This window comes from Phyllostomus hastatus, unplaced genomic scaffold, assembly GCF_019186645.2.
Source record: "Phyllostomus hastatus isolate PE091 unplaced genomic scaffold, TTU_PhHast_1.1 phas_contig_283, whole genome shotgun sequence".
NCBI classification, from domain to species: domain Eukaryota; kingdom Metazoa; phylum Chordata; class Mammalia; order Chiroptera; family Phyllostomidae; genus Phyllostomus; species Phyllostomus hastatus.
Window position 1 is genome coordinate 8424533 of NW_025333833.1, and position 26970 is coordinate 8451502.

Sequence of the window (26970 nt, forward strand, 5' to 3'; positions counted from 1 at the left end):
TCCTGCATTCCTTAGTATTGGGTCCTTCTAGATTATCCTAATGCTGAAATAGCTTTTTTCATCATTTCCAGAAGTAACATTTTTTTCTGTGTGGGGATCATTCCCAACCACAGGCCGAAACATCAGATGTGGCTCCCGCCCCGGGTTTTCCGGGAACCCCTGGCCTGTCCTTACCCGCTGACCAGAAACGTTCTATACTTATTATCCCAGTAAATTCCGTCGGCTGTGATTTTTTCATTATTATTTTTAAGAGCCTTACAGATCTTCCTTTCTTTGAGTTTTGTCCTTACAATGAGGTACTCACCTTCCCAAAGTCAAATGCATGTTAGTCTAGATTATTGGTTATTTAATAATGCTGATTTGGGGTACCTGACTCCCTGAGTTCTGCATCAGGGGAAGGAGGAATTTTTTTTTAATGATAATAGCATGAGCTGGGGTTTTTTTATACCTTTGAAACTGAGGACCACACTGCTGTGTGCGGACCCTGCCCCGCCCCACAGCAGGGAGGCGTCACTGGCTGCTGTTGGAGGTGCTTTTACCTACCACCCCCCCGCCAGGTGGCAGTCTTTACTCTGCACCCCCTGCAGCAAGGTCCCCACCGAGGACGCCCCGAGGGCCCTATGTGGCTGCTGCTGCAACTTCGAGGAGCAGCAGGAAGTCCTGTGTCCTCGGGAGCCTGGCAGGGACTCCCCTCCCCACGCCCCAGCCCTGTGGGTGCAGGCACTCCCGGGGAGGAAAGCGCCCTCGGGCTTAGGAGACTTGGTCCGTCCTGCTGTTCCCTTTTTAGTTTCAGGGCCATAGGCAGGGCCATAGGCAGAGCCAGCGCTTTCCCGTGTTACCTCCTGGAATGACTCACCTAGCTGCCGAAGCTAGGGTTAGGGTTTCTCTCCTGATCTTTGTGAGGCGGATAATACTTCGATGGGGTGATTTTTTTCCGTCTTTCATTTAGATGGGGCTACTTTTCTTGAGATTGCACCCTCCCCACACACACTTTTTTGGGGCCCTTTTTTCCCTCAGTTTTATTTTTCGTGTGTGCATGTTCAACAACCTCTGGTTCCAAAATATGGTTCTAAAGCTTCTGTTTTTTCAGAGACTCGAAACTAAAGGGAAAAGCCGTCCCCGCGTCGGGCGGCTTTCCTGGAGTGGCTCTGAGCTGGAATGAGTCCAGGAGCGTGTGTCTCTGTCTGTTTTCCTGTGTCACGTCGACGGCGACCCCTGCGGCCACATCTCCCTCCCCGTATCCGAGTAACTCCCCGGTCTGAGCTTCTGGCTGCTTCCCCCCCTCTTGCGTGTTGCATCCTCACTTTGTCGGTGACTATCGGCTGCCACCATGTCCTGTTTTTAATTTTGAGCACAGTGTGAGTCCTCTGCAAATGTGACTGACGTGCCACCCGCGCTGGGGGCTCGGAGCCCACGGATCACTTGCACTTCTCCTCCGTGAAATGAAACCTCTGGTGCTTCTTTCTTTGCCGCCTAATTTCCACGTTTTCATTCCGACCAAAAGCCCTTACCGCAGTCAGGCAGCTTGACCCCTGTGTCGCGTGGTCTGAGGTAACGCGTGGTGTCATTTTTATGTGGTACCCCAGCGTCCCGAGGGGTTGTTGGTAACAAACCCCGCTGTGCTGAAGGAGAAAAAGAAAAGAGAAAATGAACACAGACCCGTCGGGCTCAGGGGCAGCTGAACCTGACTCACGTGCAGAAAGAGGCAGAGACGTTCCATTTGCCTGGAAAGCGTCCTGCGTGCGGCTGTGTGGTAGCGAGCGTTAGAACAGTCCCCCCAGAGAGCGCGAGTCCGCGTGGTCCCCCGAGTGCAGCCCGAGTAAAGCCGTGATCGGTGTGTTGCAGGAAAAACGGATCGTGTCCCTGGACTCGGCCAACACCAGGCTGATGAGCGCGCTGACGCAGGTGAAGGAGCGCTACAGCATGCAGGTCCGCAATGGCATCTCGCCCACCCACCCCACCAAGCTTTCCATCACGGAGAATGGTGAATTCAAAAACAGCAGCTGCTGACGGCCTCGGGGGCCAGCCAGGCCGTGGGGGGAGACGGGGGGAAGCATGCCCACGCTCCTGCGCCCAGCCCTGCACCCGGCCTGCACCCAGCCCGCCCGGGTTTCCGGAATGTCGCCACTTCATCCAGAACAGCCGTGTGTGCGGCGAGAAGCTCCCAGATGAAGGAGGAACCTTGGCTCCCAGGGCAGGAGGCTAAGACTTCCGAGGTGGCCGCTCTCCCCCATGCCTCCGTGTACATAGGGGACTGAGTTCTGGGCCGTGTACAGCAAACCCCCCCTGTAATATACCCACCCACTGGAAGTTAATAATGTAGATTACCTTTTTAATTATTGCTATTTTTATTATTGTTTTCCTCTCGTTGAAAGCACTGCAGTTGCGAAGAGAAGGCAGGTAGGAACCGTGTGTGAGTGAGAAGTGAGCCCCGAGGTTTAGTAGGTAGAAACCCAGTGTCTGTCTCCCCGTCTCTCTGTCCGTCTGCCTGGTAGAGGTGCACAGCGTGCAATAGGACATTGTCAGGATGAGTTTTTCAGGGATTCATCTGCCAGTTAAAAACCCCACCCCCACCCCCTCGTCCTTAGGGAAACATGAAAGTAACTAAGACCCAAACAGAACGTTTTACCCCACCGATCGGCCAAGACCGGCTCTGGACGGACAGCCACTCCGATTTGGGAGGCGCTGCTTCGAACCCAGACCTGCGCCCAGACTGGACCGGCCGAGCCGCGGCCGCCGAACTCCCGGTGACGCTCATTCCCTTCCGTCTGCAGCCGCCGGGGAAGGCCCCCTTCAGACGGGGGGGCTCTTTTTCACCCCAGTTTTAATAAAGGGTGTTCTTTTTCTCCTTTAGAGTTTACAGAACTATAAACGTTTGTGTGTCTACACACCACCGTCACCTTCCCCGACCCACAGCCCTTCCCTCGCCCGCATGGCGGCCCAGCGCCGCCCACGGGGCCTGCTCTCCGCGGCCAGGCTCCGCTGCCCCGCTGGCCGCGGGCCCTCCCAAACGGGCCCCCTTTCTTCCACGCAGAAAAGGGCTAACCACACCGTAGCAGGAATCTCGGGGTATTTGCTATTTTAAGGAAATTTCTATGTGTGAATTATAATTTTTATTTGGGATAAAGAGTTTGTTCATTGTATTAAGCGTATCTCTAGGCAGGGTAACCTGATCTCAACCTTTAACTTTTAAAATGCTTCTTTCTCTAGTCCCCGCAGTAGAATTTGGAAAGGAAATCGAAACCTGAGGTGTCACTCTCTGAAAAGGGAGGATCACTTCTGTAAAAAAAGAACCCCAGAAGTTCCTTTTAGGGGTGCAGCGCGTCCCCATGCTCTCAGTGGGCATGTCAGCAATGCCCCTGTCGCCGGCTGTCATCGGCTTTATCGCGGGACAGAAACGGTCACGGAGGCCAGTTACCGGTTTCCTCTTTTCCGAAGGTGTGCGCAATGTCATCCTGAACGCACGCCGGATGGTCGGAAGCACGGAGTGGTACCTGTTAGCCATTACAAATGCAGACGTGCCTACCTATCTAGCCACACGCGTGTGCGTGTAACCGCACAGACAGGAAACGTCCATGCCCTGCGTGCTGTGAGGTACGACGTTAAAAGGGTTTCGAATGTCTTTAGGCAAGATCTAAGCAGTTTCTATTGAGAAAGAACACTTCTCAAATAAGCTATTGATGTTTGTTTTAAATCATAAGCTGTAAGGAAGTGTTTTAAAAGGAAAAGGAGAGGAGGAAATAGCACGACCCGAGGGAGCCGCGGGCGTGGAGTGGGTGTTTCTGCGGGACGGGAGTGCGGGAGGGAGCAGAGGGCAGGTGGCCGTCGGGGCCTCTTCCTGGCGGAGCCCAGGCAGCGGCACCGGGCGTCCCCTCCACTGTGCCCCAGCCCGCCTTCTGACGCCTTCGCCCCGCCCTCCCGCAGTGGGTCTTTGCGCCGGACCCCTGCGTCTCCACCACCTCCCCACGGCCCGACCCACGGCCCTTGAAAGCACTCCCCTCCGGCACACTCCCACCGGTGCCTGGCAGACACCTAACACGGGTTTCCCGTGGCGGGTGTCTGACCTGCAGGCATTGTGCCCACGGGCCCAGTGCCCCCGTGCCCTCTGGACCCTGGGTAGTTATTTTACATACTCTCGTCTCTCCCTGCCACGCCGAGGGCACACTGGTGAAATCACTTACTTTAATGGGGAAAAGAAGTAACCAATTCTGCAGCAGTGCCCGTCGTTGGGAGGGTGGAGTGCAACCACAGGTCCACCAGTTCTCAAGGGCCTAAGTGTGTAACCTGGTGCGGCCTTGCGTGAGGTTTGGAAGCTCTCGGGGGTTGGCTGTGGGTTACAGAGAGCCGATGACCTCACCTGCGCTGCGGGGCTGGGGGAGGCACAGAACCTGGACTGTGTTTTTGGTGGATGCAGTTTATCTCGCTGGCATGTGGGAGGGAGCTCCTGGGAGCTGCCTGCTTGGGGAGATTAGAAGCTGCCCAAATGTTTGGATGGATTGGGCAGCCCTCTACCGTCAGGTTATCTCGAATGAGGAGAGTAAAAAAACCATAAAGGTAAGCTGCAAGTCCAGCATTGTTGCCAGATGTTAAATTTTAGGTTATCCTCTGAGCCTGTTTCTATCCAAATATTTCTCTGGCTTTTTCTGTAGAGAACGCTGCAGTCCACAGAGCTTATGCTAAAAGGCTTTTTCCCCTTACGTGTGGGAGAAAGGAGGCCGCAGCAGCCGCCTCTCTGTGGCGGTGTTGCTGAGCTGGCTGCCCCTCGGCCCAGGTGGGTGCCGGCCTCCGGGCTGCTGGGAGGAGGCGCCTGGCGGAGGAGCGGTGGGTTCCGATGGCCGGGCCTTGCCCTTCCTCTACCCAGCACGTCGCCGCACCGCGGGGCGCAGCAGACGCCAGGGTGCTGTGGAATCTGGAGGTGAGGGGACACGCTGGCTGGGTGCTTGGCCAGCCGACCACCAGACGTGGCCGTTCCCAAGGACAGTGCTGGTGGGGTTCAGGGAAAGAGCTTCATGTCTGTCACTGGAGCAATACGCTCTCTGGGCCAATGCAGCGAAAAGAGTTAGATTCCCATCAGGTTACACATTCCCGGAGTCTGTGCCATGCGGGCCCTGACAGGGGAGCTTCCAACGAGGCAGCTGTGGCAGACACCCGAGCACTGCCTGGGGGTCCGGGGCCACGTCCCGCGGGGGGGCGGGGTGCGTGCGGCTGCAGCCGTGGGCTTTTCCCGCCTGGTGTCGAGCTGGGCAGAGCCGGCTCTCGAGGGTCTGCTTCCACCTCTCCCTGTGCCGCCCGCTGTGGGACAGCGCAGGGGGGAGCGGGATTTTCTGTGCATGTCTGCTGGGCGCCCTTGGGAACGGGCTTGACTTAAGAAGTCAAGCTTCTCGCGTCTTCCTCTGCCCGTGGCCTCTGTGCACGTGTAGATCTGTGGCCCCCGGCACACGCGCTGTCCTCGGAGGCACACGCATTGGGCGCGGACCTTTCTCCGAAGTCCCACCACAGTTCGGTTCCAGTCGTCTCCAGCCGGGAGGTCCCACGAAGGCTGGGTGTGGGGCTGGGCTTGGGGACAGCACCCCGCTCAGGGTCCCGAGTCCCGCCTGGCCCTGAGCCCCAGGCCTGGCACCAGCCTGGACTCGGCGCTGGGCCTGACCCGGCAACCCTGGGGCCCAGGCCACAGCCCCACTGGACTCCGGGCCACCCCTGCAGAGGCCGCCTCCTCCCACAGACTTCGGGAAGGGCCTTCTCCTCCCCGCCCTTCCCGCCTCTGGCTGGTGGGGACGCTCCCGCCTGCCCCAGCAGTAACCTCTGACCTTCCCGCCCCTGCCTGGGGGCCAAGAATCCGGGGTACTATGTTTCCATTGGTATGTCCCTTGAAAGGATCTATTTTATTAGTTTTTTTAAAGCAAGCTATATTGGGGGTGTTGAATTTTTACATAGAATCTCTTTACCTTTAAGTGATTGGTATTAGTTCTAGAAACATCCACGCACGGTCAGGACCCCGTTGGAAGCTCTCGAGTTTAGGAAAAGGCAGAAGTGGTGAAATCTGCGTGAGATAGGGGCATTCTCTTGTGAGGCCCAAGAGAGCCTGAGGGACACGGTGGGACCCCCAAGGGCACACCGCCCAGCGGCCTTCTTTCTCGGGGGCCCAAGGGCTTGAGGGAGCAGGAGGGTTGGCAGCTTTGCCTGCTCCTGAAACACGCAGGTTTGTGGACAGGCGGTTTCCATGGCAGCACGGGCACACCCACGATACACGCCCTCCCGAGGGCCCCTCCTTCCTTGGATGTTAATCCGCCTCCCGGAGCGGCGATGCCCAACTTTCTCGGGCGGTTCAGAATGTCGTCTCTCACTTGTTAGGTTTGGTGACAGCGGTTCTCTCTCTTTCCAAATGTACCGTACGTGCTGTATGTACACATAGAAGTTAAAGTAACTTGAAGTTGATTGGGCCTGACTTTGTCTCAAGAACCCTAGATCTCCTTACGGACACCCTGGGGAGTCCTAGAAAGACAGCCGAACCCCGTGGGGTTCGGGTTCCTGATCAGTTAATCCTCAGGCGTCACCCGGCCGGACCTGGCAAATGCAGGACGCCACCCAAGAAACGCAAAATAGTGGTTTCTGCCCACATTTCATCATGCATTTTAATTTCTTACCCGGTTCGTATTTTCCATTCAGATGCCGTCATTTTTCCCCGGGGAGTTTTTTAGTTTGGGGCCCTAACCCCGCTTTCCCCGTTGTTGGAGCGAGTCCCACAGACGCTGTGTCGTAGAGGCCTCCAGCAGCTAGCTGCCCGGGGGCACCCCTGTGCGTGTATAAGGATCACACCCGCATCGTTTCTGAGCTCCCAAGGGGCCGATTTCAGTTCCCGGTTCACCCAAAGCTTTAAATGCTCATCAATCCCGTGACCGCCACCCCGCAGAAAAGCTAAAACAGACAGGAGAGCCGGAACGCCGAGCGGTGGGTGCTGAGGCAGCCCCCAGTCACCCTGAGACTGGCCCCAGCGGACAGCAGCACGGTGCTCCGCAGTCACACCTGCGAGGAAGTCACCTCCTAAATTCGCTTTCCCTTCTCGTCTCCAGGGCCTTAATAAAAGTGTGTTGGTACACAGAACTATTTTACAACGATAGCTCTAAATAATTTATTTTTTATTTTGAGAGAGATATACACCTTAGAAAAACAAAAGCCAAGGTTTTATTTTCTTTTCAAAGCCATATTTTTGTGCTGGTAGCACTTAGACCGCTCCCTATGTGAGACCCATACCCGCATTTCATTACCTGGGTTTGTTCTAAAGAAGATTTATTTTTGTTCTGTGAATAAATTTTGATGGTTCTTGTACATGTACAGATATCGATGCGTTTGCGGTCTTTTATTGATAATCCTACAAAGAATATGAATAAACTTTAAACATTTCAGACTAACATTGCCGTGGTATGTGACATATTACTCTCTTACTTCGTGCACGTCTGGGGGATTAGGACCCTTGGCGAGAAACCAGAAAAAAACAGTGTTCGCAGGATCATTCTTCTGAAGGTATATTTTAACATTAAGAACAATGCCTCAGAATTCCCCGACTTACAGGTAAGAAATATTTAGATTCGGGACAGATAGCAGGAACATCTGGTGTGGTATTGTGCTAACGCCCTAGAGAGCTCCTCGTCCTGGAGAATTTGAAACCCCTTTAGTCGATTGTCGCCGGGGAAGAAGGGACCCACTGTGTTTGGAAGCGTGGCCCCATTAGTGTCCCAGGCCACCACTGTCCTGTCCTAGTCCCCCAGGTCCATGGGGTTGGTTTCAGAGTTTCTGTTTTTCTGCTCTTGTTTGCGTGTCGTTCTCAAAGTTAGTGTTCCCAAACCCCTCCTCTGGTTCCCCTGCCGAGTTCTACAAAGTCCCAAGGGTGCAGGTTGCGGGTGTGGTTTTCTTTGGAGCCGGGAGGAGATCTAAGGTCCACCCTTAGCCTGGCCTCTCCGGGGCTCTGGGGTTCCTTCTCATTCTGAGGTGCTTGACATTAAGAGAACGCAGATTCACTCAAACCCAGACAAGACCGCGTGAGAAGGAGACCGCGGATCAGCAGGCGTGAGCTACTTTTTGTCTCTTTCGTGGCCGACCCACGTCAGCCTGAACCGCTGGTGACCCAGCGTCAGCTTTAGGACTTCTTGGATCTGAAACACCAAAAGGAGAAAAACTGTTACTACTCCCTGTGACCTCGTCATCTCCACCACCAAGCCCTCCCCGCCCCCACCCCCGCCAAAATGAGAAAGCCTGATGACAAAGGAGGCTACAGCGAAGGACTCGATCGGTCGGTGCTTCTCAGTCGGGACTGGTCGTCAGAGTCACTTCGGAATTGTTAGAAAGTAGCGGCGGGGGCTGCAGCCAAGCTTCCGGTGGGCGTCCCCAGGGGGCGGGGTCCAGCCTCAGCCAGGGTTTACAGCCACTCGTCCCCGTGGGGCTCTGAGCACCCTGAGTGCGAGCACGCGCAAGTGTGTGTGTGTGTGACAACATTTCTCTGTCCCGGTCCCTGGAACTGCAGTCAATTGGCCACCGGTACTTGCCTTCTGTTTGGAATGTTAAAATGCTGCTGAAACTGGTGATACACCTTCCCCTCCACCCACCTGGTCCCCACCAGTTCCGTTCTTTAAATCTACGAGGTAGAGATTCTCTCCATGAACAAGGGATAGGTGCAGTCCAATGAAGGTGACCAGGAGGCAGAATCACCCGTTTTGGCCCCGATCTTCCTGTGATTGGCTTTGAATTAAAACAGACGGTACATGGCTTCTGGTGTGGTCCTCCCACCCCTCCCCCAGAAAGTCCTTGACTTTTATAGACCTGTACTCAGCACTGCAGTCTTATTACTTGCACTTTTTCAAAAAAAAAAGAAAAAAGAAAAAGTATCAGATGCTGAATTGCATCTCCAGCACCTGTCCTCCCTTCAAGAGCAGAAGGCAGTGAGAGCGCTCCAGTTCCCCGCCCTGTTCCCTGCTGGGCATGCACCGGCACCCCGCCGCTCCCTCCAGCATCTCGAGTTCGTGAGGCTCTAGAATACACGGTCCGGGTGTCTCTCTGTGGCCCGTGAGGACAGTGCCGTGAGCGACCAGATACATGCCAATCCGTTTCCTCCTTCATAAAATTACGGTTTGGGCTGGATGACCCTCAAGGAGCTCTGGCTCTGATATTACATGGTTCTCTGATGTAACTGAAATGTGTGCCCTGAGGCCGTATTTGAAATCAGCTTGAGGTTTTTGTCACAATATTGATGAATAATTCTTCCTCTTGACAATCTATCTCATATACTTAAAAAAAAAAAAACAAAAAAACGGGGAAAAAAGCCTGGAAGAAACGCATGTCATGAACGGGAATGATGTCGATAACGATTATTAGAGCCAATGTTTATGTTTCTTCAGCACGTACCGCGTGCCCGTTTGCTAAGCACTTGGAATAGTTCACTGAATCATAGCACCAACCATATGAGTTAGGGACTGTCGTTCCTAATTCATGGGCAAACCGAGACTCAGAAAGATGGCATTACTCGCCCAAGGTCACTCAACTAACTGGTAAGTGGAAGGGCAAGACCCCAGTTCAGGTCCTTCTGACTATGCTGCATTTGTTTGCTCGTTTGTGAGCTCAGGGAAATTGGGGGCGAGAGTAAGAAAAAGGCCTGAAAAGATCTCGGCACACGATCCCGTCTTTCACCTTGAGCCACAGTGGTGGCGGCGGGGACAGACGGGCTCCTTTTGCAGAGCCTCCCCCCACTCTCACTGTCTGGGTTTCGACAGCATTGCCTCACCCTGTTCAGCGGCCTGACTGGTCCCCATCAGAAGCGGGCAGAAGGCTCACCTCACTCAGAAACTGCTCCTTCATGTCCTCTGGGTCTGCCGTAGCTGGGAGGGCGAAGTCTGCCTTCAGGATCCCGAAGGTCCGCCCTGGAAAAGCACGTGCTGCCTGGATCGGGGGAAGTTACCTTCTTGCCGCTTGAAAAGGTCAAGTTCTCGGCCATCGGGAGCACACACTGGGCACCGTAGTTGGTGCCTGGTGATTCAGGGTTGCAACGAGGGGGACAAGGGAAGCTGCTGAGCAGGGGAAGGCTCAGCCCCGATTGGGACCGACTGGCCAGTGGCGAGAAGGAGAGTCTTACATCGTGGGTGATGCTGGCCCCCTCCCCCACCAGGCAGCAGTCTTCCCTTCTGTGTGTTCCCCCTCCCCTTTGATAACTCGAGTGAAAGTAGGTGCCGCACGCCGCGCTGGAAGTATGCGCCGCTCCCCGGGCCCGCGTCTGTAAGGGCCACTCTGCCCCAGGAAGCTCGGAGTCCTCTGAGCCTGTGACCAAGCTCGGCCTTGGGCTGTGAGCCACACTGGAAGTCATCCCAGGAACCACCGGCCCACAACCCCAGACTGCTGTGTATTTGTCCAGCCGCTGATAGTTTACAAAGCACGTAATCGCCTCCCTGGGTGTTTGCAGCCGCCCTGGGATGTAGGCAGGGTGGTGCCTGCTGTCCCCTTTTGCAGGTGAGAAGCGGGAGATTCCGAAGGGAGGAAGATGCTCCCTGTGTTGTCACCATAGTCAGGGCCCTGGTCCCGTTCCCCCTGTTAATAGCTGTTCGCAACCCTCCCAACGTGTCACGCTGTCTTTCAAAGCAAGGTCTCGGGTACTCTGCGCTAAATAGGGTGGCTGTCTGAACTGCTCGGTTGACAAGAGTAGGAACTTGGTGACTAGAAGCCGTTACCTGATTCTGATGCTGTAGCTTTTTCTTGCGACTTCGGGTGGTTGGATGTGCTCACGTGCTGGGCCTGAGTGGCCGTGGCTGTGTCTGTTACACCAGTGCCACCTCCTTCACTGGGCTTGCCGCTGGGCTTCACGGCTGCGGGGGGGTTGGGGAATAAAGGAGTCATGGCAAAGATCTTGGGGAGCAGGGCAGTCTGAGGTCGGTGACCACCCCGTGCTGGGAGACGGGCACGGGCTGCACAGGTGCTGCAGACAGGAACCTTCCAGTCCTGACGTGCTCCCCGGGGCGGGGGAACCAGCCCTTATGCTGCTGCCCCACCATAGCTAGCACCCAGGGGCCCCCAACATCTCCATCAAGGTGCAGCACCTCAAACTCAGAGTGTTCCAGAGCCAAGCTCAGCCTCCCCCCAGCAGCCTCCTCTGCCCTGTGTGGCTGCCCATCTGCTGAGGCCCCGGCCAGCGACACCGGGCACCCTCGGCTGCTCCCTCACCCCGGTCACTGGCTCTCAGGCTCAGCCGCCAAAGTCCTGTCAGTGCCTTGCAGATGTCTTTTTATTTAAAGTATAGAAATAACCATTTGCTTTTAGGGTATATTGTTGTTAAGTATGTAAGGTACTTTTCCCCCCGGCCCAGGGAGAGCCACTGTTAACTTGAACTTTTTTCCTTTGACTGCAGCAAGATTTACCTTATTCTCCTTCAAGGCCGCGCAGCATTTCATTGAATGTACCCAAACTCATTTAACCAGTTTGCTTTCAGTGGGCCTTAGATTGCCTCCAGTTGTCCAGTGTGATAAACAAGGCTGCCCCAGCAAGCTGTGTGTGGAGAGTGCGTGGACACGTGTGCTCCTGGTACACGTGTCCTGAATACGGGCCCACGGGCAGCGTTCCTGCGCGGAAGGGTGCGCGCCTCCCGGAGCGGACTCGCGCTGCGGGGGTGGCGGCGCCAGCCCCTCCCCTCGCCAGTGTCTGAGAGCGCCAGTTCTCCCACGTTCTCCTCGGCTTTATCGCCCTTTTAAATCTTTGCCGAACAGGTAAGTAGAAAAAAGTTACGGGGAAAAATGCCTCTTGCTCTTCATTTGCATTTCTGTGATAAAGCGAACAAAGCCGGGCATTTCTCTCTAAACGTGTTTGCATATACATTGCTTCAGTGACCGTCACTCGTACACGGCGGGAAATCTGGCCCCTCGTGTGCCCTCCCCTGCTGCCACTCCCGACCTGGCCCGGTCCCACCCACCCCCCCCACCGCCAGCCGCATCTGTCAGTCTGTCCCACACAGACAGCCCTACCTCCGCCCGGGCCACCTCCTCTTTCCCCGCCCGAGCACCGTGAGTGCCTCTGGCTAAATGAATTATCTGTGAAGTCTGGAAACACTCACATCGCATCGCCCGAATATAACCACCGTGAACACTGTCCCACATGTCCTTTCAGTCCACGGATATCCCCTCCATCACTGTTGTGACCGTGTTGCCTGTGGGAGGGTGAGTCATGCTTCTTTCTCCGGCATCTCAACACGGTCCTTCGTCCCAGGTCACCATGACTCCCCCCGGCTTCTGTTACCTGCAGATCGGAGCGTTCTGCACACTGGCCAGGCGCCTCCGAAGGCCCCAGTGCGGGCTGCAGCAGGCTCAGGCCCTTGGGATCCGGCCCCAGGCTACCTCTTTCCACTCACCCCTTCCCCGCCCTTCCCCCAAATCTGACCCACATCCGCTCACACCAGGCTGCCTGCCATTCGCAAACCACACAGCCTCCATCCACCTGCCTTTGTCCCTGCCGATCGCTCTGCCAGGAAGGACCCCTCTACTCCTTGCTGCCCGAGGAAGTCCCCCGCTAACTTTCATCCGGTGACGGCGGCCCCCCGTATCCCTGGGGAACACGTGTTGCTCCCGTTGCCTCTGTGGACGCCTGAACCCGGGGAGAGGACCAGACCCTAACACACGCTGTTTCTCCTATATGTGCACACCTATGATAAAGTTTAATTTGTAAATTAAGCAAAGAGATTGATTAACAACAGTAACTAGGAAAATAAAACGGTTGTAACTATACAGTATCATAAAAGTTCTGTGGATGCGGTCTTTTCTGTCTCAGCGATTTCCCACCTTTTTCATCTCGTGGCACACGAACTAATTACTAAAATTCTGCAGCACACCAAAAAATATATATGTTGCCAATCTGACAAAAAAGATGGGTAGAAGTTTGATTCATTCACACCAGACAGCTATTGTTGTGTTGGCTGTTGTCTTTTTTTTTTCTTTTTTTTTTTTGGCTAGCCGAAGGGAAAAGGGGTGGGTGCCCCGACTGAACAGCCCGGTGTCACACGTTGTAAACATTCTCGTGGCGCCCCTGGTGATAACCGCTGCTGTCCGGTGTGGGCAGAGGGGGGCGGCCCGAGATTTCATCCTGCCGCTCAGAGCACCGTGGCACAATGTAAAACTTCCGAATTGTTTATTTCTATAATTTTCCATCGAATGCTTATTTTGAGCCGTGGGTTGACCACAGCTAACAAACTCAGGGCGGTGAAAGCCTGGATGGGGGTGGGGGGCAGGGGGACTGCCGCACCCCCTTCTTGGGGCAGAATGACAGTGCAGCGCCCCCAGGCGGCCCGGCGGTCTCTGTCGGCCCCTGGTAGCCTAAGCACTTTTAAACACGGGGAGAGGTCCTGGTGGTCGTGGTAGCCACAGCTCAATGCCTTGTTCAGTCAGAACAGACCCTCGGGAAATGATCGTTGAATTAAATCACCTACCAACGCGCAAAACACTGTGCTGGGCTTGGGAAACACGCAAGAGGGGTGTAACGTGGTCCCTGCCTCTGAGACTCCGCAGTCTCCCTGATTCGTGATTGCAACCATTCGTAATCATTTATAATTAATAAGACGAGAACGAGGCCAGCCCTGTCTGTCCAATAAGGTAAGGACAGAGGAGATGAATGAATCACTGATCATCTCACCAGTGAATTGAGATTCAAGTGGTAATGACTACCATTGAGTATCTGCCAGATGGCAGGCACTGAAAGATGCCTCTGGGCGACGGTAATTGTCTTCAGTTCAAAGATGAGGAAGACGCAGTTCCGAGAGGTTGGGGAACTGGACCGAGGCCACGCAGTGAGCAGTACAGCTGACATTCCCACATTCCCTCTCCTGCAGCCACGTAGGTTGCTTCTCCCCCAGATCACCCACCCTAAACAATTATCAGGGGGTTTGGGAGGGTGAGTGGGGACCCTGGCAGTCGGAGTACCCTGGAGAGTGGACGGGAGTGCAGCCCAGGGCGGGAGCCTGTGGCGCGGCACACCCCCACCTGCCGGGTCTCAACCAGCCGCACCTGGGCAGGGAGGCGAGGGCTGGGGCTCCCAAAACAGGAGCCCGGCTCTGGGGCCGGGCCACGTGGGGTTGGTAAGACCCAGTTTTGCATGCGGGAGGGCACTTGGCGCGGCCCTGGCCAGCTCCCAGCAGTCCCCGCGCGTGAGGCGCGCAGGGGGCTGTCCAGCCCAGCAGGATCCCCTGAACCGGAAGGCCCCAGAAATCTCCCAGGTGGCCCAGGGGCGCGTGACCCGCTGGAGGTACGTGGCTGACGCAGGGGTACCGCTGCCCTGGGAGAAACTGAGGCACCACTGGGAAGGGTGGGGAGCTGAGCTAGGGGCCTGTCGCTGCCTCCCACGGAGTCACGGGTTTGCAGTTGGTCACAGGGTCCCGTGGGTGTGCGAGGTCACGCTCTGGGCAGTGAGCAGCGTGGTCTAGGGTCCGTCCTTGGGGACAGAGGCGTCCCACGGGGCCACAGCTCCTGGCTTCCGGGGAGCAGCAGGGACCTCGGAGGCAAGAGCTCTGGGGCGGGCTGCGGGAGCCTCGGGGTGGGCGCTGGTCTCTGCGGCCGGAGAGGGGCTTCCGTGAATACCGGCGGGGTCGCCCAGCAGTCGTAGCTGGGGAAGAGACACACAGGGCGCAGACAGGAGGGAAGAACCACACACAGGGCTGTGGCCCCCAGGGCCTAGCAGCAGCCCTATGGCTCCGGGTGCCCGGCCCTACACACCCACTGTGACAGGTGAGGAGGGAGGACCCCCTAAACCTGCTGGGTCCGCCTGCCTGGGTGGCCAGCGGGCCTGGGGCCGCCGGGAGTCAGCTGAGACCTTCCTTACATGGAGAGCAGAAGACGGCTCTTCCGTGCTCCTGAACCAAATCTGACCGCAGACGCCCCTGGCGCTGTGGCCTGCGGGGTGAAGGACCGCTCAGAGAAGGTGGCGCCTGCAGGATCTGGGCCTCCCGTCAGCGCCCCGGTCCACCTGCAGCTCCTACCTGCAAGCTCCACCGAACCGACCTCCACTCCCCACTGGAAGCTAACGCCTCTGCGTTCAAAACCACCCACTCTGGGAGGGAAATCCCCTGGTACCTCCAAGGGCTGGGCCCGTCCCTTCTGTGTCCCCGTCATGCCTGAGACTACACAAGCAACACCGCCTTTCACCACTGCCTCCCCAGCGGCTGTCATCTCCTTCAGAACGGGCCCTGCCTTCTCCCTGCGTCCCCAGGATGTGAGCATGTCCCCTTGGTTTCTCCGTGTCCTCCAAAAAGGCAGTAACACTTTTGTCTGGGGCAGGAATCTGGGAAGAAGCCAGCCAGGACAACTGTGTGTTTGCCCTCAGTGATCCTACTTGGCTTCGACTCCAGGGGAAGCAAAGCGGGGCAATAGCCGTGAAGACGTTGCAGGAATTTAAAAAACGCTCAAGGAGCATGCCGTCGCTGTCATCCCCAGCCATGTCGCCAGCGCAGCGTCCCCACAGCTCGGCCCCCGTCTGAGAAGATGAGCCCGACACTGGAAGGGGTCCCAGCGGCCCCTCTCTCACTGCCTCTCTCTGGGCACCCGGCCTCGGGGGCCTCTGATGATTTTTCTGCTCTTGTCTCAGGCCCTGGTGCCCTCACCTGAGAGACTGCCCTGCCTGTCGTGGGTCCCCTGGTCCCGGAACTGCACGTTCCGTGGCCCAGTTCATGGGGGGAGGTTGACGGTGACCGAGGCCTCCCTGTGCCCACCCCAGCTCGCCAGCCGGGTGGGGGGCACAGGGAAATCCCTCTCTGTGTGAGTGGCCCTTGGCTCACCTCTGTTCCAGCCTCTCCCCAGTCCCTCTGGGAGCACCTGTGGGACCCACCGGGCGCTGCTGCCTACACACCACCCTCTCCTCTTCCCGGGCCCTGGACACCCCGGGACCCAGCCAAGACCTGGGCCAGCGCCCCTACAGAGCAGAACACCGGGGAGCGTACCTGGCCTGGACGTCGTCCCCACGGTCTCTTCTGAGGAGGGGATGTAGCTAAGCTGGGGCAGCGCCGCCGACACCCGGTGTCCGATGGCGGGGTCTGCAAGCAAAGACCAACAGGAGTGTGAGGGGCCTGCGGCTCCCCCAGGTCGGACACACCCGCCAGGCCTGGCAGGGGCACTGCCGGGGGGCCAGCCTCCGCCACAGCAACCACGCCCAGGAGGGCGCCTGTGTCACCGCACTCCGACCTGCACCCACCGAGGGAGAGGGACTTTCACGTCTTTAATCCTCACAACGGCTCCCCCAGGGAGGACACAGTGTTCTTGTTTTACAGAGGAAGGGGTTTCTTTGGGGCTGATAAAAAAATGTGTAAAATTAGGTAGTGCTAATTGGACAATCCTGGGACTGTGCTGAAACCCACTGAACCGGACACTTCCAAAGAGTGAATTTTAAGGTGTGTTCATTAGTTATATCACACCCCCAAAAGGCTGTTACAAGGAAGGGCGGGAGGAAAAATAAAAAAGAGAGAAAAGATGAGGGTGCGAGGCCTGCTGCTGAGGAGACATCCTGCACACAGACCCAGAAGGACCGGGGTGGGGGCGGGGTGGGGGGGAAGCAGGGTCACGGCCAGCTCCATGCAGTCGCGGTGACAGCAACGACAGCCCCTGATGTCTGGCGGGGGCCTCCTCGGTGCCAGGGGCTCTGCCAGGTCTGCACAGACGTCCTCACCTGGCTTCGGAGGGGCCCGGGGAAGTGGGTCCTCGGTCCCTTTTGTGGAATCTGTTCTCCGGAGGAGGAAGGGGAGGCTGGGAGCCGCTGCCCACCTACTTCTAGCAGGCGGCACAGTCCGTGTGAGTGAGACCAAAGCCGGGCTTCCAGCTACCTCGTCGCCGATGCCTAAGTCCTGTCGCTAACCGCTGATGCCCTGAGGCCGCAGGGGGCCCCAGGCCACTCTTTAAGGAGCTCCCAGAATTCACATACACACTGCTCCGGGACTCCGTCACCCTCAGACTGGAAGGGCCTCCTTAGGTCCACCCTCAGCGTCTCCTGCTGCCGGGCAAGCCCATTCCCCATCCCCGTGCGGCCCTGGCGGGCCGAGGGCCAGTGGGGCGGACCCCCACGCACCGTAGAAGCAGATGAACGGCCGCAGGGAAGAGCAGGCCTGTGAGCGCACTCTGGGGGCGTAGCTGTAGTAGGTGCCGAGCCCCGCACACAGCCCCATCCCGAACTGGGGCACCCGCAGCCATTCGGGGATGCTGGCGCCCAGGCCGCTGGACCAGTTCAGAGACCCAGAGGCTGCGTCGAAGTAGAGGCCGATCCAGGCCTCCGTCTCACTGGTGACGGACCTCAGGGCCCCCTTGGCGTCCTCCTCCGTCACCGCTTGCAGGTCGGCCAGGTCCGTGTGGTGGGCACGGCAGCGCAGCAGGGCCGCCAGCCACGTCACTCCTTGGTCATACCGCCGGAAGGTCCGCTGGCCGATCTGGACCACCGCTGGGGGCCAAGAACAGAGAGACCGCTCAGCTGTGATGCCCCGCGGCGGAGGTTTGGAGAGGGCGTGCTCTGGCACCGCCTGAGCCGTTGATCCCGGAGACCCGAGAGAGGAAACACCTCTGTCTGCAGAATTGGGAGTCACGTCCTCAGATTCACATGGGTCCCCCCTCCCCCAACTCTCCGACCCAAACCCATTTCCCGGAGCCCATCAGGCTTTGCCTGCCGGTCCCTCGCTTTCCCTCTCTAAACTGGCGCTGAAAGCTAGCCGTCATTCAGCACCTACTGCTCACCGGCCCTGAGCGATGCATGTGGACACATCCCCTTTGAATCCTCACTATCACCTGAGAAGTGGGTCCTACCGACCTCACGTTACAGGGGAGAGAAGAAAGCCCCCGGAGGTGGCGACTGGCCCCAGCTCAGGCCTCGTTACGCGGCAAGGTGAGCGTCTCACGCAGGTGTGCCTGCCTTGGACAACGGTCACTTCCGCACTACAGCCCCCCGGCCCGTAACACTCAGAAAACCGACTCCACAGCATGGGCTGAGTGGGAGTGCATTTCCTTTGTCGTGGAATTTCTCTACCCCAGAGAGGGAGGGGAACATCTTTAAACACCAGGGCGGTGACATCCAGAGGGGAAGCCCCCCTCACCAGACGGAAGGGCCTGGGCTGTGAGGAGGTGGCACCCACGCCCTCACCCCCAAGCCAGCAAGGTAGGGTGGGGGGGCATCCGAACTGCTGGGAGGCAGCCTGAGCCGGGCCACAGTCTAGCTGGAGGCCTCGATCGAGTCACCTCCCGCTCTGGGTCCATTGAATAGTAAAGGCACTGACTCCCTCCAGGGGCGTCAGCCTGGGGGCAGCAAAGCAGGGAGGGGATCCCTCAGCCAGGCGGGGGGGGGGGCCGCCCACAGGCCCTGGTGGGTGGGCCCGGGGGAAGGCGGGGCTCCTGGGGCGCACCTGGCTTTGGAGAGGTGGTCAGGCTGAGAGCGGACTCCATGACGCTGCCGTGCCCTTTGTCAGGGTCTGGAAAACAGAAACAGCTCGAGTTCCTGGGCAGCAGAGGGCTGCCCGGGAGGGATCCTCCGCGGGCACTGGGAGCTGCCACCTTGAAGCTGGGGGAAGCCCACCTCGGGTCAGACAGGCCCCTGTGTCCCTATTTACGTGTAGTTAGTGAATATGTATCTATGGCGCTTCTGTCGTGTGGCAGACGCTGTTCTAGGCCCGAGAAAAATGGCAGAAAGGAGACAAGCGGCGTCTCTGCGGTCAGAGAGAACTCGGGAAGGACGCGCCTTGCGCGGGAGCGGGGAAGGGAGACCCCGGCCAGGCCGGGGCCAGGTCCTAAGGCGGGAAGGGGCCCTGAGGGTTCGGGAAGCGGCAAGCGACCAGCGCGGCCAGGGAGAGAAGTAGGAGATGAGGCCACAGAGATCAGGCAGGGCCTGGTGGCTACCAAAGGGGCGTGACTCTAAGGGACCTATGTGTGGGTCTAAGCGGAGTGGTCTGTCTGGCTTCCATGTTTGCGAGTTCATCGTTTGGGCAGAGAGGGGAGACGAGGGCGGAGTCGGACGTCTGGGTGAAGCCCAAGGACACCAGAGGGAGTGTGGGGAAGTGCCTCGCACACCCTTCCTTGCGGGGGGGGGGGGGGGGGGGGGCTCCCATCCTCGCCTGCCACTCCCACTGCATTCGGAACCCTCACTTAAACCTGGGCCGCCACCGCGGGCGACAGTTCAAGGCCCCGGGCAGGCGCGGTGGAGAGACGGGACTCATCACTTCGGTCCTCTGTGCCTCTGTGGGAGGGGTTGGGGCGCTATGGTGTTGAGCTGGGCCGTGACTGACTGCGAAAAGCAGAGACTGGCAGTTCTCACCAGGAAAGTGCTCCCTGGTCTACCGCCGCCCCCCGCTGTGACCTCAGACAGCGGTCAGTGCAGTGGGCCGCCTGGGCGGCAGGGCCAGCCGGGGGCACGGGGACCAGCACCTTGTGCACTGAGTTGCTGATGGTGGATTTCCCGCAGAGACACCCCCAGAGCCGGCTGCACCCACCTACTTCCCAGAAGCAGGGGTCCCCCAGAGAGTGGCTGTCCCACACTCCCCCACCCCCGTGAGACAAAAGCACCCTGTGATTGGTGAGAAGGTGACAGACCTTGGATTCCCTCCTTTCTGCATGGGTGCAAATGACCCCCCCCAAACTGTCTTTGCCTTTCTCCTCCCTTTCTTTTTTCTCTTCCCCTAAACCCTTTATTGTCAGAAGAAGGGGACAAAGTGGGACTTCCCAGATTCTACTTTTTCTCTGCCCTGACTGGTAAATGTTTCTCAGAAGGGATAGAAAGTCAGGCCGCAGAGAGGAAGGTGGCAGATGGAGCTAAGGTAATGGTTATCCTCAGAAAGCCCCGAGCTCCCTCGCTTTCGTCTGCTCTTGACGAGCAGCCTGGAGCACGGCCGGGAACACACCGTAGTAGCAGATGAAGGGCTTCTGAGTTGTGCACGAGGCGGCGCCCAGGCTGGGGACAAGGGCCACGGAGTACAGCGTGGCACAGAGGCCCTCCTTGAAGACGGGCAGTGGGCTCCACACGGGGGTGGTGAAGACGGAGCCGCTGGACCACCTCAGGCTGCCGAGGCTCATGTCGAAGAAGAGGCCGATCCACGCCGAGGTGCCCTTGGCCAGGCTGTAGAGAGTCATTATTCCTTCCAGGCTGTTCGCGCTCTGCAGGTCGGCCAGGTCCGTGTAGTGCGTCCGGCAGTGCTGCAGGGCGTCCAGCCAGCTCAGCTCCTCCTCCACCCGCGAGAAGGTCTTGTCATTGCTCACCAGCTGCTTGACTGGTGCGGGAGAGGCTGTCACCCAATGGCCACGTCCACCCCGCTCCTAGTCCCCAGAGACCTTTCGGCCGGGCCCCAGGCAGCCCTCTCCAGCCTCCTCTCCCCCCACCCCCCTCCCCCAGGCCGCTGGCCCTCCAGGAGCCCGCGGCTCTGTCTCCAGGCCTTTGCACAAGCTACTCTCTGGGTGGGTCTGGAAGGACTGGCCACCCCCATGTGCTCCCTCAATCCCCTCATCTCCCCCTTCCTTTTGCCCAGCTAACTCCTTACCCCTCTACCCCATTCTGGGTGGGTAGGTGCCCTACCTATGCGCCGCAGCGCCCCCCAGTCCATGCTGAGTAACAACAGATCGTGCTTACTGAGCACCAGTGATGTGCCCTTAGCTCCTTGAATCCTTCTGACAACACCCTAGGCTAGTGGCACTGTGCCTGTTTGACACCTGAGGAAAGCAGGACCAGAGTTAAGTGACTCAGCCAGGACCACCCAGTGGGAAGGGTTAGAGCCCAGACCCAGGGACTGCGGGTGTGGTGGCTCCAGGCCCACAGCCTGAGTCACCCCGAGGAACTGCCCAGACGTAGGTTACAGGGGCTCGGAATCGGGGCTGCACCGCAGGATCGCCTGGGGAGCCTTTCAAACACGCTGATGCTCGGGCCACGCTGAGCCAGGGCCTGGGTTTTCCGGGACCCGCATCGGAACGTTTAAAAAGCCCCGGGCAAAGGACCTTTTTGCTTATGTGTCACCACCACCAGGTCCAGGCAACGTGGGAGCAAAGCACAAGCCACGTATTCATCTCCTACATTCCCAGCTCCCAGTACTTTAGAAGGGCTCGATGTGCTGAAAACGAATGAATGGATGAATGAACGAGCAAACTACTGAGCGAATCAAACTTCTGGAAACCAACCCCGTGACCTGCACGTTCCCTTCCTTCCTTCCCGACTCCACGCCCTTGCCAGCATCCCAGCGAACAGAACTGCTCGGGGCTGCTCTGCTTTGCTCAGGTGCCCTGGGCGAGGGGTCCAGGGGGATGAGGGCCCGGGGCTGGGGTGCTGGGGGTCCTGGGCCCTAAGGAACCGGCCTCCAGCCAGAGGCCCTCGGAGAGGAAAGTCAGACAGAAGAACTGTGCACACGGAGTGTCCGGCGTGCACGGAGTCGGGGAGGACAGGGGGAAGGACCGGGAAGGCGCCTGCCGAAAGGAACGGAGCCCTCACACCCACCAGAGTTCCAGAGGCTTCCTGTCGCCAAGGAGAATTGGAGAATCACTGTGTCAGAGAAACGGAATGGAAACAAAAATTACTCTTTCTTATGGTGTGTGGTTCACGTTGACATTTCTATCCCATACCGTTTGACTGTTTAAAATCACTGGCTGTGGCCCCCAAGGCGATGGATTTCGGGTTCCAGCGAGACACCCGAGCCCCTGCTGGCTTCCCGGTGCCACTCGGCGTCCGGAGGCCTTCCAGATTCCGCCCTCTGCCACTGAGCCCCACGCGTGCGTCCCTCCGGCTGTCATTCTGTCCGTACGCATAGAATCACCCTCCCGGCTGCTCTGTCCGGTCCCCCCCCCACCCAGTGCAGTGAGTGGCACCCCTCGCTCCGGCATCTCCGGCCCCAACCCAGGAGTCGCCGTGGGTCCCTCCCTTTCTCTCATTCTTGACATCCTGTCCCACAGCAAACGTGGCCAGTTCTGCAGCCGACATGTCTCTCGAACCTCCTTGAATTTTCCACTTCTTTCCAGGCCCGCTGCCGCCCTGGCCCAAGTCCCTGGCCTCTCTCTGGGACTCCCAGCCCCAGCCCCAGCCCCAGCCCCAGCCCCAGCCCCAGCCCCAGCCCCAGCGGGTCCCTCTGTGCTGCCCCGACCCCTGCGGCCAGTAGGACCTTTCTAAGATATTCCTTCTGGTCGCCCCACTTATTTCCTTCACCGCCCTCCCTGGCCACATTCCGCAGTGATTGTATTTACTGTCTCCTCGCCGAATGGCAGCCGGGCGAAGCCAGGCACCTGCCAGACGCTTAGCACCAATACCTGCTGGTTAGTGAGGACGTGAGTGAGTGAGTGAGTGAGTGAACCGAGACGCAGAACAGCAGGCCCCAGGCTGTGCACCCTGGACCCTGGGCCTGAGGACTCTGGAGGGGAGGGCGAGGGGAGCAGCCAGCGCCTGGGCCCACCAGCCTGGGCTGAGGGCTCGTCACCGGGCCTGGGCTCACGGCCGAAAACATTGCTTTCTGCTTTGTTCCCCTGTCAGCCTCCAAATCTGGGAACCTCAGGAAAGGCCCCCTTGCCTCAGACTGGAGCCCTGGGCGTGCTTGGAGCCCGGTGTGCACACAGACGCGCGTGTAGTGGGGGTCGGGGGGTCTTACCAGCTGCGCAGAGGGACACTCGCAGCCCCGGGGCCACCATGGCTGCAGCACAGGGCAGGCGGCTGGTGGAAAGGCTCCTCACCTCTGTGCGGGCTGCACCTGCTCTTCTGGTCCCTCTGCTCTCCGCTTCCCTCCCCTTTCCGACCCCCACTGACAGATTTTACTAGACAAATACGTGTTCAGTGCCTACTGCCCGCCAGCCACTGGGCGAGGGGCTGGGGGTGCAGCCAGAAGAGAGCAGAAAAGGTGCCTGTCCCCCTGCAAGGGGCAGGGAAGGCAGCAGGGGTCAGGAAACGGAGGGGCGGAGCCAGGGGAGGGGAGCCGCGCCCTGGGGGCTGGCCGCCGCAGCGGGCAGTGGGTGGCAGAGGGCAGGCCAGGTGAGGCCTCTGGGGTCCTCGGGGGCAGAGGGGCAGGCTGGGCCAGAGTCTACCCCCCCGACCCGCCCCGGCCGCCCTCATGGCAGCCTCATCGCCCACTGGGGCAGGCCAGCGTGGCTCCCGCCCAACAGGGGAGAAGGCCGGGGCCCGGAGAAGTGGAACAACTTGCTGAAGGCATGGTGGGAAGGAGCAGGGCGTCAATTCCAGCTCAGGTCACGGAGAGGCACAAGGTGGGGGTGGGGGGAGTGGCGCTGCAGGCCCCACCTCAGGGAGACCAGAGCCACCCCCCCCACACACACACATACAGGTCCAGGCTGTGCTCCCTGACGGGCACAGACCAGAGGCCCAGGCGTCCCCCCTCGTCCTCCTCCCCTCCCACCCTCCCTGCCCCCAATATCCTGTTTATGCACAGAGCTCCCTCCATCCCCCAGGGGCTAAGCTTTTGGAAACCCAAGCCTGGAAGACTCCGTTCTGCCCTTCGCCCTTCACACCCTTCCCGCAGGAAAGGGCATGCGGCTCTCTGAAAAGGCAGAGGGAGGGAAAAGAATGACCCATGCTTCCACGGCGGCAGCACCCGGCCAGAATACTCTTGTGCATTGATGGCCTCGGATGACTTCATCCTGCAGCTCCGCCCCTTGTGCCCGGGCCTCTGAGGGCCGCTCGCCGCCGGGGACAGAAGAGCACCCGCGGTCCCGGCCTGGAAAACACCACCCCTGCCAGGACCCTGTCACTCGGCCACTCGGCCGTTCACCCAGGTGTCCTCACCTCTCTTGCCTTAAGGGTCCCGCGGGGCACCCCGGCATGGCGTAGGGGCTCTGCCGCCCTGGGGGCCGGCCCGGCCTCTAGGCCGTGAGCTCCGTGAGAGCAGGGGCCGCGCCTTAGACACAAAACACTGGCCCGGCGCCAAGGACGGCCCAACCTCTGGGTGCAGGGGCGGCGTTAGGGTTCGTGTTAGGAGAACTTTCCGTGATTTTTCTCTCTGGGTCCCACTCCCACCCAGGAGCCTGTCTGGTGCCCAGCCATCCTGATGCCGGGCAGGGGGTCGGGGGCAGGGGGTCGGGGGTGGGGGCCACAGGTGGGCGAGGAGGGGAGGAAGGCAGCCCTGCTTTCCAGGACGTGAGTGTCACTGTGTCGTGTCAGGAAGCCCCCGCAGGTACCGGACGGAGGGGGGAGGAAGCAGCGGCCCCTCGGTGGCCCAGGAACAAACACAGGGTTTGCATGAGCCACGGGAAGCAAAGGGGCTCGTGGAAGCTCAGCAGCATCCTCCCCACCCCCACCCCACCCAGCACCCTCGGGCGCAGGTCTACCAGGCGCACTCGCCCAGCTCCTGACAGACCTTCCCCCTCAGACCGGCCAGGGCCCCAAGGGGAAGCCGCCCTTCCCACTCTGGCTCTGTCAGGGCAGGCGGGGGCTTTCCGTGAAGGGGTGGCCCAGGGCTGTCTGGGGTCCTTGGTAGAGACGTGCCCTGTGGCCACGGGCAAGCCCAAGTCCAGCGGGCAGTTGGCCCAGATGTATCGAATAAGTGAACCTCTCATTTACCGTCGTGGACCTCCTGATGGGGGCACGACCTGTTGAAGTCCGAGGGGCCTCGTCACAGGGCCGTTTCTGCCCGAGGGGAAGGTTCTGTGACCCCTGCACGGCAGGCCCCCCACCGGTGGGCCTGTGTCCCCCGAGGCTGCTATCTGAGGCCTCTCCTCGGGGCCACTGAGTCAGAGGGGGAGGGACGGAGCCCCCTCTGCAGTGTGCAGGGGGCCTCACGCGGACCTGTGTCTGTTACCCTGATTTTACAAGTGTCGGGTGGGAAGTGCGAACGTGGCACGCGGGCTGCGTGTTTGGGGTGGGCCACGCCTGCACTCCCTCCGCAGGGAAGGTGGTGGCCCTTGTCCCGAGACTGCGGGGCTCTGGGGAGGAGGCCGAACGTGCGGCTGGGCAGCCGGCCTGCCGGGGCCACCGTCACAGCTGCCGCGCCAGGCCCCGCGACTCCGGGACAGCTCGGCTCTGAGTCACCCCGCGTCCTCGCCTACAAAACAGGAGTAATGATAGCGCCTCCCTCTTAGGGTAGTTGTGTGGATTAAACAAACATTCCGAATGCTTGGGGAAGGCACTGTTTTATTGCAGTCATTTCCCATATCCCCGTAGGTGAACCCTCGCCGGAGTTCAACCTGTAAGCCAGTCTGGCAGGGTCTCCAGGAAATCACTGACCCCGAGAATCGAGGTCCACGGGCCCAGCACCCCTCTCCAGGGTTGAACAAAGTCCCTCCTCAGCGAGGGGACAGCCCAGCGTCTCCTTGTGCCTGGGCCGCCCCGTTCTGCCACAGGGAAAGGAAGCCACGTAGCCCGGGCAGCCCGCACGCCCGTGTGGTGTAAACCAAGCTGCGAACAGGCTCTGGGCAGTGGCAAGGGGGGCGGGGTAGGCTCGAGTGGGGTCTGCACTCTTGAGAGCAGGTCTGAGAACGAGCTCAGCGGGGGTGGGGACGGGAGAGCCGTGGCGGTCAAGGCTGTGCCCAGGGAATCTGAAACACAGGGCTTCCCTCCCGGAAGAACAGGAGGTGCAAACACTCACAGGCAAACCTGTGAGTCAAACCTTGTGTGACTGGGCGTTGCTTTGCTGTGCTTCACAGATGTTGCATTTTTTAGATTGAAGGCAAGACCCCCCACCAGCAAAAGGCTTACAACTCGCTTTCGTTGTTCTAGAAGCTGAGGGAGACCGACGGGGGGTGGGGGGAAGCGAGTTGTGGCCCAGAGATGATGCGATGGGTCGAGAAGGCAGGAGAGACAGGTCATGGTGACACAGTTCATTGTATGTGTCAACTGGACTAAGCCACCAGGTGCCCAGATATCTGGCTGAAGATCATTCTCGTGTGTCTGGGAGGGTGTTGCTGGGTGAGATGAACCTTCGAACAGGCAGACGGAGCAAAGCGGATCGCCCTCCCTGGTGTGGGCGGGCCCCATCCAGTCTGTGCAGATTGTGAGTCGAGTTAAAGGTTGAAGAAGAAGGAATTCTGTGTGTGTGTGTGTGTGTGTGTGTGTGTGTGTGTTAGAGCTGGGACATGGGTCCCTTTTCCTTGGACTGGGACTTACACCATTGTCCTTCCCGGGTCCCCAGCCCACCGATGGCAGACTGTGGGACTCCACAGTCCCGTGAGTCAGCCCCTTGCAATCAGTCTCCTTAGAGAGAGGTAGACAGGCAGATCTCCTGTTGGTTGTCTCTCCGAAGAGCCCTGACGCAGGGCACCGAGTGGAAGGAGAAACCGAAGGTCTGTGGAACGCTCCAGAGGCCTGGCGGGAAGGAAGCTGGGGGAGGTGAGCGAGTGGGGTCCCCGATGAACATGACCGACCCCACTGGCACCGCCTCTCCTCCCTGCGGGCTTGGGGGCCCCTCGTCCTCAATCTCTGAGCCCCGAAAGCCGAGGTACCTCTGTGCACAAACCCCAAGGGCAGGGACAGTTGTGAATATCCCGTGACAGGTCCCCCTCAGAGATACTGCGGGTTCAGTTCCAGACCTCCTTGAAGTTTGCAGAGGAGGGCCTTGCCCTCTGTTTGTGAAAAACGCAACATCTGTAAAGCGCTGTAAAGCGCTGTAAAGCGAGGCGTGCCTGTACTTCCTGAGGCAGGAACCCACAGGACCTCAGAGGACAGGATCGTGTCACCTGCAGCCACTCCGACGTGGGAAGTGTCAGCTCGACATGCACACAGCTCAGAGGACGTGCAGATCTGAGCCCGGGCCGAACCATTGTGAACCGTGCATGGCCGGGTGAGGGCGAACGTGGGCCGGATGGAGCCGAGCAAGCTCACTGGGGGTGCAGTGCTCCTGCTGGGAAGGCTGGGGGCTGTGCTGCAGGGAAGACCCCCTCCATCTGCTGGGGACAGGTCAGTATTCGGTCACTGACCAGGGGAGGAGCGTGTCCTCTTCAGAGGCCCGGGCAGCCGTTGGCGCTGGGAAAGTCTGCATGTGGTGACCTCGTGGCCCTGCCTGGCTCTGTGCTGGGGATCAGAGAGGAGCCTGGG

General features: G+C 59.2%; 2 protein-coding genes across 9 annotated transcripts in view; one reads left to right on the forward strand and one right to left on the reverse strand.

Moving 5' to 3' along the window:
* Nucleotides 1-5163, forward strand: part of RASAL2 (RAS protein activator like 2) — a 278498-nt gene extending 273335 nt beyond the window's left edge. For 3 of the 8 annotated variants that reach the window (XM_045838806.1, XM_045838802.1, XM_045838809.1), the window contains one exon: nucleotides 1846-5163. In XM_045838806.1, coding sequence (XP_045694762.1) covers nucleotides 1846-1988 — 143 coding nt within the window. In that variant the 3' untranslated portion in view covers nucleotides 1989-5163. The remainder of the gene's footprint in view (nucleotides 1-1845) is intronic. The other 5 variants (XM_045838807.1, XM_045838808.1, XM_045838805.1 and 2 more) reach the window with 3 other exon arrangements.
* A 2405-nt stretch (nucleotides 5164-7568) lies between these two features.
* CLEC20A (C-type lectin domain containing 20A) lies at nucleotides 7569-20566 on the reverse strand. The gene is made up of 8 exons (XM_045838365.1): nucleotides 20539-20566; nucleotides 19871-20236; nucleotides 18383-18448; nucleotides 17065-17430; nucleotides 15947-16039; nucleotides 10710-10844; nucleotides 9823-9908; nucleotides 7569-8150 (listed from the first exon to the last, which is right to left on the reverse strand). The coding sequence occupies exons 1-8, from the start codon at nucleotides 20564-20566 to the stop codon at nucleotides 8070-8072; spliced, it is 1221 nt and encodes a 406-aa protein (XP_045694321.1). The 3' UTR covers nucleotides 7569-8069.
* Nucleotides 20567-26970: the final 6404 nt, after the last annotated feature.

Bases quoted from the DNA above. Each gene is read 5' to 3' on its own strand.
- CLEC20A (XM_045838365.1), bottom strand. From the start codon at position 20,566: ATGGACTGGGGGGCGCTGCGGCGCATAG. The intron at 17,431-18,382 runs GTGCGCCCCAGG...CTTGGCCCCCAG, and splicing joins GACCACCTCTCCAAAGCCAG to CGGTGGTCCAGATCGGCCAG. The intron at 9,909-10,709 runs GTAACGGCTTCT...GTGCTTTTCCAG, and splicing joins AGCTACAGCATCAGAATCAG to GGCGGACCTTCGGGATCCTG.